At 44.5% G+C, this 10346-nt stretch overlaps 1 protein-coding gene across 5 annotated transcripts in view; it reads right to left on the reverse strand.

Annotated features, from left to right (window-relative positions):
- Ctif (cap binding complex dependent translation initiation factor) overlaps window positions 1-10346 on the reverse strand; it is a 266258-nt gene that overhangs the window by 40249 nt on the left and 215663 nt on the right. For all 5 annotated transcript variants that reach the window (XM_029546899.1, XM_021214567.2, XM_029546901.1 and 2 more), the window contains one exon: window positions 1811-1966. In XM_029546899.1, coding sequence (XP_029402759.1) covers window positions 1811-1966 — 156 coding nt within the window. The remainder of the gene's footprint in view (window positions 1-1810; window positions 1967-10346) is intronic.

A 10346-nucleotide genomic window follows, 5' to 3' on the forward strand; every position in this document is an offset into this window, starting at 1 on the left:
AGAGTACAATCAAGTCGGGAGGGGCCGTGAACTGGATGACTGAGGCATCTCTAAAGTCAAGCATATTCACAAGGAAACAGAGACCACCAGCATAGGGCGGCTCAGTGCTGTGGGTTCAAAAGTGACCTGAGTAGATGTGCGCCCTGCTATAGGCTGGGATGAGCACATTGCTGTCCTATAAGGGGATGCTCCCCAGACACACGTGCATCCTCATTTTGCTCACATTGCTTATTATAATCTATTAAAAACTAATCATGCCTCTTGATGCTGCTCCTTTCCTTTCAGTCCGTTTTCTCTGTAGCTTTTTTTCCGGAACGTGCTCTGAAGAACCTGCCCATGCTGCTGGTCTCTCTGCCAGAGCCCCGGACCCTTTTTCTTGCCACTTCTCCATCCAGCACCTTTGGTTCTTCACCTATCCCTTCCCTTGGTGGAAGCAAAGGGCTGCCAGGGGAGGACAGGACAGGGATGGGTGGAGTCAGGAGACATCAAATCCCGACCTGCCTCCTCCTCCTCTCTCCTCTGCATAGGACTGTGCCATCTCCCTGTTTGTCCCTCCTGCTGGGTAATATCACCAGTGCCTTGCCTTGAGCCTCAGGTGCCCATAGATGCCTGACAGAAGTAGCTTCCTTACTCCCCATGGGGCTCTTCATGGCACTTTAGATCTTTCTGCCAACCACCCTCAGGACAGCCTTTGAGGAGAGTCAACAAGTGACCCAAATCTATGTCCAGAGGCCTAATTTCTGGCTCTCATTCCCACACTCATTCTCTTTCTGAGACTCACATCCCAGGGGATGTGGCCATGTGGCTGGTAAATAGGACCTCCATCATATCCCCCTCCCTTCCATCCCCTACCAGCCAATCCTGATGGCTGCTGCTCTTAAGGATGCTAGAGCCCCACCCCTGGCTCATTCCCTCCTAGTGGGAGCTGGGATGTTTCCCTGCTACCTGGCTTCCAGCCGGCTTCCCAGTGTCTACTTCTGTCTTCCAACCAGTCAGAGGTGACCTTTCAGAGTGAGCTTTTATATCTAAAGGAGCAAGCACCTCAAACTCCCATCTCCAAAGTCTCTTGGCTTCTCTTATTTTATTATTTTAAAAACTTTTGGGGGCTGGTGAGATGGCTCAGTGGTTAAGAGCACTGACTGCTCTTCTGGAGGTCCTGAGTTAAAATCCCAGCAACCACATGGTGGCTCACAACCATCTGTAATGAGATCTGAGGACAGCTACAATATACTTACATACAATAAATAAATAAAATCTAAAGAAACAAAAAAACCACAACTTGTATTCTTATATGTATGATGAGTTTGCACACACTGCCTGTGGCAGTACCCAGAGAGGCCACAAGAGGGCACTGGAGTGAGAAGTGGTTGTGAACTGCCCCATGTGGGTGCTTGGAACTGAACCTGTATCTTCTAGAACAGTAAATGTTCTTATCTGCTGAGCCATCACACCATCTCCTATTTATTACTTTTAAAGATAAATTTTAGAAGCAAAAACATTAAAGAAAAAAATCAGTTGTAAACCAACTAAGTCCAAAGATCCATTCAATGATATAACACCGTAAACCCTTTCTACCAAATTCCAGATTGGGAATTTCTGAAGTCTGAGTCAAAGCTTATTTCTTAAGGCATGGGGAAATCGTCTGGATCCTTTACAAAGGAGTCATTCTTCTATCTATCACCCAACTCCGTTGCTCTCCTGTGTTTCTCTCCAAGGTACATGCGCAGGGCTTCTGCTAGTATCGACAGGTGGGCAGCCTTTGCTCTTACCCCCTAGAGGCACGTGTAGATGGGGCATACTTTGCTCTTACCTCCCGGAGGCACGTGTAGATGGGGCACACCAGCACTCGGAAGGGCTCGCCAGTGCTGCTCCGCATGGTGCCGAACACCTCACACAGGAAGGTGATGAAGCCCAGCCAGCGCTCCACATCCTGTTGCTGCAGCTCCTCACGCACAGTGAAATCCTTCTGTGGAGGCACAAGAGAGCTTGTCAACCTCACTGGGGCTGGGAGGGGCCCAGGCAGCACCAGTTGGATCCCAGCACAGCCCAAGGACAGACCTGGGTTTAAAATGAGGCTAGTAACCACCACTTCCGGTTACCCTGGGTTGGGGAAAAAGCTTCCTCCTCTGTGAGTTGGTCAGACTTGGCCATCCTCCTTCTTCACAGATGTCTCTCAGCCTGGACTGGATGTCCCTAAGACTATGGACTGGGGATGTATGTGGTGGTAATCGAGGTGAGTGAGTGAGTGTGAGTGTATGTGTGTGAGTGTGTATGTGGGGAATGACACCTTTCTCACATTCATTATCTCCAGGTTCAGTTCAGTTCACCTCCTTTGTCTGACTCTCAAGTCACCATCCCCTCAGGGAGTGAAGGAGAACGCCACTCGCCCATACAGATCTGCAGTCTATAACTAAGGCCCACTTTAGCCCTTGTGCTAGGCTCGAAGCAGAAGTAAAACTCCTGGCCACTACTGCCTAGCAGATAATAGAAAAAAATGTTAATTTATTAATATTTGATGTATGTGCATGTGTGGGTGTGGGTGTATGTGCCATGGTGTGAAGGTCAGGGGATGACTATGGAGTTAGTTCTCTCTGTCTTCCTGTACCTGGTTTGGAGGGGTCAGACTCAGGTCACCCAGCTTTCATAGCCAGTGTTGAGCCAGCATGTCCATCCAGCAGGAGAATCTAAAGTCTTCATTAACTCACTCACTTATCTATCCATCTGTCTGTCCATCCATCTACCCACCCATCTGTCCATCTGTCTGCTCGTTTGTTCAGTCGTCCGTCCATCCATCCATTCGTTCGTTCAGTCATCCATCCATCCATCCATCCATCTATCTATCCATTCATCTGCCTGTCCATCCATCCATCCATCCATCCATTCATCTGGCCATCCATCCATCCATCCATCCATCCATCCATCCATCCATCCATCCATCCATCTGCCTGTTCATCCATCCATCCATCCATCCATGCATACATCTATCCATCTGTTTATTAATTCTTCTTTTAAGAATATCATTAGCCGGGCGTGGTAGCGCACGCCTTTAATCCCAGAACTTGGGAGGCAGAGGCAGGTGGATTTCTGAGTTCGAGGCCAGCCTGGTCGACAAAGTGAGTTCCAGGACAGTCAGGGCTATGCAGAGAAACCCTGTCTCGAAAAACAAAACAAACAAACAAAACAAAACAAAACAAAAAAGAATATCATTGTGCTATGGACCAGGCAATACACAAGGGGCCATAATAAATCATGTTTACCCTGAACTACCTTCACAAGAGAGATAGGTTCATTGCCATCAGCCAATTCTGGTAAAGTGATTATTAATTACAGCAGCTCAAAAGTAGGAGTGTTCCTAACTGTAAATCAGTCTTGATGAAGGCCAGGATTCAGAGATGCATCAAGGGCCTTAGGCTGTCAGGGGGCAGTGCAGGGAGCAGAACAGAAACTGCCAAGTGCTGAGGAAGGAGGCCCAGGGTCAACGGGCTCTCAGCTTTGTAAGATGAAGAGGTTTTGGGGGGTCTGTCCAACAATGTGTATTTAACATTTTACATTGTCAAGTGGTGCACTGAGGGTAGTTGAAATGGCTATTTTTATATTATCTTATTAAAAGTAAACCAAACCAAAACAAAACAAAACTTTCTTGAATGAATGTTCCCACCGACAAAATATATACCTCACTTCAGAGGGAATCATGCCATAGAGGGACAGGAAGGGAAGCGGAAATTGAAACCAGGCAGATTTAACAAAGTTAAGTCTGAGTAAGCCAGTTAAAGGTTGTTTTTTAAAGAGTTAATCAAAAGCCAGGAGAATTTTTTAGATGAGAAGATATTCAATTTTTGTTTAAAAAATTCATTTTGGCTTTTTAATTTTTATTTATTTATTTATTTATTTATTTTTTGAGATAGGGTTTCTCTGTGTAGCCCTGGTTATCCTGGAACTTGCTCTGTAGACCAGGTTGGCCTTGGACTCACAGATCTGACTGCCTCTGCCTCTTGAGTGCTGGGATTAAAAGCATGTGCCGCCAATGGTTGGCTCAATTCTAATTTTTAAATTCAACCTAAGTGATAATTCCATAGTAGTAGTTAGTTAATAATGCAAAACCCAATTACGAAGGACTGGCTAAGACCTTGAGACAGGAGACGGAAGACTGAAAGGTGACCTTCACTTCCTAACTTATACCATGAAGATTCTTATGTCAATCGTTTTCCCTTAGCTTGCTGATCAGAGAAATACTGATTTTGAAGACAGTGTTTGAAGACAGTAAAGCTGTGTTTGAAGAATATTAAAACTGGATCGGCAAGATGACTCAGTGGGTGAAAGACATTTGCAACCAAGTTCAATCCCTGAGATCCGCAGGTTGGAAGGACAGAATGGAGCCTGGCAGATGATCTGACTTCCACATGCACACTGTGGCATGTGTGTGCCCTGCCCCCACAATAAATAAATGTAAAAACTGTGTGTTAAAAAGATAAACATTAGGAACCAGTAGCATACTGAAAACAGGGTATATTAAATAATGAGCGAGTCAAAGTAGCTATGGACAAACAAGAAGAGAACTAAATTAGGAGTAAAATCAGTGTTTTTTTAAAAAGATAAAGCTATAATTACTTATAAAGATAAAATATAATTTATAATAAATAGATAATAGGACAGATGCAAAATGTAGCGAAAGCTACTGAGGCAAAGAGAAACCAGAACACATTATTCTGGGATGTTAAGTCAGTGATGCCTCTGGCAAAGTACATGGCCAAGGATGAATTACTTTGGTGTTTTGAGTAATATAATTAATACATCTAAATTAGGACAATTCTCATAGAGAATTGATTCTACTATAATTTCCCAAACATAATATTGTCACCCGATGTAGTGTCAGAAGCAGGCAGTTCTCTGTGAATTCAAGGCCAGCCTAGTCTACATAGGGTGTCCCAGGACAGCCAGGGAAGGCTACTTAAAGAGATCCTGTCTCAAAAACCAAAACCAAAACAAAAACCAAAAACCAAGCCACCAGCAACAAAACACTTGTGTGGGATGTGGTTCAAGCTACACTGAGAGGTCAACATGTCTACTGACTATTCAACTGTTGGGTATTAAACAAAAGAAGAGAACGCAGCGCGCTAACCCATGTTCTCCAGTGTGATAACTACTAGTCACGTGTGGACACTGAGTGCCTAAAGGGACTCACTGAACAGTGTGTTTACTTATGACATGACAATGGTTTTGAGGACACAGTACGGAAAAAGGAATGTAAAACCTGTCATTTAAAAAGGGTCGAGTAGGGTCGGAGAGATAGCTCAGCAGTTGCAGAGTACAACCCCAGCCCCATTTGGTGGCTCACAACTGCCTATAGCCCCAGCTGATGCCCCTCACCATCACAGTCACCTTCACCCACATGTGTGTATCCACATTTATGCACGTGCACATAAAACAGATATTTTTTAAAAGTTGAGTCTATGCTGAAATTTTGGATATACTAGGTTAAGTAGAACCTCTAATTCCATTTAAAATTGTGTGAGTAGGTTATGTTGTACTTCTAGCAGACAGTGTTATCCAAAACTCTACCCAAGGAATTAGAAAACCACCATTAGCTAAGAAGATAGAGGAAAGAACACAATATAGACAAAATTGGAAATTAATTAGAAAAACAAAAAAAGAAAATTGCATACAAAAGCTGGAAGGAAGAATTAGAAAAGATTTAATATGAAAACCAATATGGAAGCGGTAAGGCAGGATCAAACCTGACTACGTTAAGTTGAAAGACACAATGCAGTGAATGCTTCGGAAAAATATTATCAGTGTTACTAAACAACAACAACAACAAAATCAAAAAGAAGAAGAAAGAACTCAAGACCAGGAGCAATGAAAAGACATGAACTAAAATCAAATTATGAAAGAATTACCTTTATAGGGAGGTCTCTAAAGTTATGACTTTTTAATAGGGAAATTCATCCAAGCTTATTTGAAAAATCGAGATAATTGTTGTCATTTGGAAATGAACCCAAAAACTCAGGAAAAGGGGGCTTGCCAGCTGGTCATTTACAGGCGACATCTTGCAGTAAGTCATAAACAAGGAAGTGCACTGGCTGACCTCCCTAATGTGAATGGATAGGGCAGTCCTAAATGAAATGCCAGCGAGTAGATCCATTATAACAAGTACACTTTCATCCCAGGAAGGCTGTAATGATTTAGCATCAGGAAATCTATAAATGCAATCTATTACATCGAGGGGTCTGACTGAAAAACAGTGGTAATGCCCATGGGTAGAAGGAGAGAGAAAATTATTAGATTATATGTATGAAAAACCCAAGAGAACCCTCTAATAAAGATTAATCAGGGTTTAGTAACTAATTAATACGAGTATCTAGATATTAAATTAATATATAAAAGTCAACAGCTTGCTTTCCTGACAAAATTTACCAGTGAGATGTTTTAATGATCAGAAACTAATTTATAAAAGCCCAACATGAGCTTTTGTGTGTGTGTGTGTGTGTGTGTGTGTGTGTGCAAGGGCAATGGATATAAAGACTTGAAAAAAAATGACCTTAAAACTAATTTGAGAGAATAATAGGGAAAAGTCCCTAGTCAAGGCACAACAAAATTGGAAAGGGCTGTATGACTTTTAATTTATTCCAAAGCTTTAATATTTAAAAGGCCATGGGACTGACCAAGCATGGACAGCTAGATCAGATGGCCCAGAAGCAAATTTGGCATCCACAAGAGTTTATCATATGATCCCCAGAGGGCCACAAATCAGAGGTAGAGGAGACAGTGCATCAGAACCACAGCTGTTGGATACCAGGGAGGAAAGACTACAGTTGCACTTCATCCCGGACCCCGCGGTGAACTCTTGGTGGAGTATAAAGTCAACTGAGAAAAATAAAAGTCTGAAGAGGGTGAAACGGAGTGAGATCGCATTTCTGGGTGGGGAAAGGCGGGCTTTACAGGGAAGCAGCAGAGACGGCACAAAACAGCTACTGATGAGGCGGGTATCGGGCAGTCAGGAAATAGGACGGAGGGTAATTGCTTAATATATAGCAGCAGTCAAACCTTGGGGTCAAACGACCCTCTCACAGGGGTCACATATCAGATATCCTGCATATCAGATACTTATATAACAATTCATAACAGTAGCAAGACTGCACAGCTATGAAGTCGCAATGAAAATAATTTTATGGTGGTGGTGGGGTCACCACACTATGAGGAACCATATTGAAGGGTCCCCGCATTAGGAAGGTTGAGAGCCATTTATATATAGGATGTTCAAGTTTGTAACAGCAGCACCAAGCCTATCATAGACAAATAGAGAGGACATTAAGAGGTGGGCTACTGGTCAAAACAAAAATTGCCAATAAGTATGTGGAACTGGCTGTGCACAGTGTCTCATGCTATAAGTCTGGGGTAGAGGCAGAGAGGATTCGCTGCAAGTTTTAGGTCAACTTGAGCTACATAGGGAGACCCTGCCTCAGGAAAATCCCCAAAGAACACAAACTTAATACCGGTAGTAGTTAAATGAATGAAAATACATTTTCATCTGTCTGCTATATTAGCAAAAATTTTAACCATCAGTGTAGGTGAAGATTCAAGAGACAGGCATTCTTATATATGGGCAGTATACATTTTTCCTGAGGAACCTTAATTAACCTTAACAGTCGTCTGGCAATCACACCTCTGGGTGTCTATCATGAAGTCATAGCGAGGACAGGAAATATATTCTTCAGGGGCCAGCAAGAGGGCTCATTGAGCAAAGGAGCTTGCCCCCAAGTCTGACTATCTGAGTTCGATTCCACATGGTGGAAGGAAAGCAGTGTTTCCCACGAGCTGTCCTCTGACCTTCACATACAGGCTATACGACATGCGCATGTGTGTGGGCACGCACGAACTGAATGTAAAGATACCTTGAAACAGGCTTAACATAAAAAGTCAAGAGTCTGAGCAGCCAATAAGACAAAGATGAAGCCAGTGATGACCACGCGCTCACTGAAACTTGCTCTTGGTTCGTTTGGTCTACAATCTCTGATCCCAGCGCTTGGGATAAGAGGCAGGCCAATCTCTGTGAGTTCAAGGCCACCCTAGTCCACAGAGTAGGTTCGGGGACAGCTACTGTTACAGAGACCCCGTTTCAAACAAACAAACAAACAAACAAAAAGAAAGAAAAAGGAAAAAGACATGAGACAATGTTTGTATAACACTAAATGAAAACAGAGATAGTATATAATATTATCCATAGATACAATTTTTAAAAGGACTGTTCAAAAATGTTTAATATGGTTGCCTCCAAATAGTGGGAACTGTGAGTGGCCTTTTTTCTTTCTTTTATTTATGGCTTTTTCTAAATTTCTATAACCATTTCTGTTCATAACCAGAAAAACGGGTACTGACTGTGACGGTTCCTTTCCTTGACCGCCCCCCCCTTTCTCCTTTTTAAAGTAGGACAGTGGAAGTCTTGGGGTGATTGGCAGCTGGCACTGATTTCCAACAGATGGGGTGTGAACAGGCCTCACCTAGAGGCCGGAGCCGAGCCTGTGTGTCTCCTCCTGACACCTCACCTACGGGCTGTGTGTCTCTTCCTGTGTTAGAGGTTGCCAGCTTCCCCTCTACACAAAGAGCCCCTTTCTGCCAGCGGAGACTGGCCTGTCCTTGGGTCTTGACTCTGCCCTTAACCTCAGCCTCTTACATCCAAGAGCAGCAAGGGGCCTCAGCTCAGGGGCAGTTATTTCAAAGTCTGCTATTTGGCTCTAGGCTCTCATCTGACAGGCAGGCTTCTCTCCCCCCCCCCCCCCCCAGCAACCCTTGGTGCCTTTCCCCAAACTCCAAGGCTACCATTTAAGCCCGGTTTCCTGCCTAAAACTATTTATTGACGTACTGCTATTTCCTGCGCCAGCCACATCAATAAGCTCTGAAAGCCATTCAGTGTCTCAGGTTTCTCAAGGCATTCTGGGAAATTCTTCCCACTCTGGATAACCACATGAACTCTGGTGTGGTAGAATTCTGTGGCCAAGCCAAAAACAGCTGTGTACAGGCAGAGGGGGGAAAACACAGGTCCCCTACCCATTCGACCCCTGTGGGCAGGCCTGCCACAGCAGGGCAACACTGCTGCAGCGGGGACAGAGGGGCCTGGCATAAGGACCACAGTATATTTTTGCACTTCCTGAGGCTGACAGACAACCCTGCACCCTGCACACTGGTCTCACTTTTTAAAAAACAATTGACCAAGGGAGAGCTGCCCATCCAAACTGGACTTCCCCACTGGCTAACGTGCCTCTGTTCCGAGGTATACTGCAGCCTCGTGGCCACGCCCCCACCTCCGGGAGGGCTGGGGAGAAAGTGCTCTTTTAGTAACTGCTGGCAGGAAGTTTTTTTTTTCCCCTTGTAAAGTTGGGATGGATGTGGGAGAGGTAGGTAATGGGGAGTGTGTGTGTCCAGGATGAGGGATGTGGGCAACTCGGGGCTGTCCAGCATCAGCGGCTCTGACATTCTTCCATGTAATTGGTGGGAGCTAAAATGAGTTATTGGATACAGTTTTTTATATTGGAAAGAGGAAAGAAATGTTCAACTAGAATTCACTCTTTTTTTTTTTTTTCCTGGCTCCGACTTTCTCTTTCCCCAGGGTTCTCCTCCCAACTCTCCTGAGTTGGGTCCCTCTGACCACCTGCTTACAAAAGCACCCCCGTTAGCTCCCACTCCACCCTGCTCATCCCTACTTCCCTTGTCATCTGACACAGGCCCTGAACATGTTGCTGATCTACTGACCCTTAGCCAGGAACTCACAGGACAGGGGTCCACGCCATGCCTCTGGGATCGTACCTGGTTCATGGGCAGTGCTCAGTTGTGTGCTAACCGGACAGACAACTGCTCTATGACAAGTGACCAGGCATCTCTTCTATGAGACACCCAGGCTGATGCTCATCTTTTCACCCAAGATTTGAGAGTAGAAAGGAGATGTTTGCCCAGCTCACATTTCCTTTGCTGTGTCTGCTAGTTCCCCTCTCTCACTTCTTACCAACATCTCTCCATGCCATCATGTGCTAGGTAAGTTTCACTTCGGTGGGCTATACCATCGACATTTGTTGTTCCTCTGCCCCATCTTAGACTGTTTCCTTTCTCTATGTTGCTGCATGGAAGGTCACACCACTGTGCCATGCTGTGTGTGTATGTGTGTGTGCACATGTGTGTATGTGTATGTACATGTGTATATGTGTGTATGTGTATGTACGTGTGTACGTGTGTGTATGTGTGTGTATGTGTATGTATGTTTGTATGTGTGTTTGTGTGTATGTGTGTGTACGTGTGTATGTGTGTGTATATGTGTGTGTATGTGTATGTGTGTGTACGTGTGTATGTGTGTGTGT

Source organism: Mus pahari, chromosome 15, assembly GCF_900095145.1.
Source record: "Mus pahari chromosome 15, PAHARI_EIJ_v1.1, whole genome shotgun sequence".
NCBI lineage: Eukaryota > Metazoa > Chordata > Mammalia > Rodentia > Muridae > Mus > Mus pahari.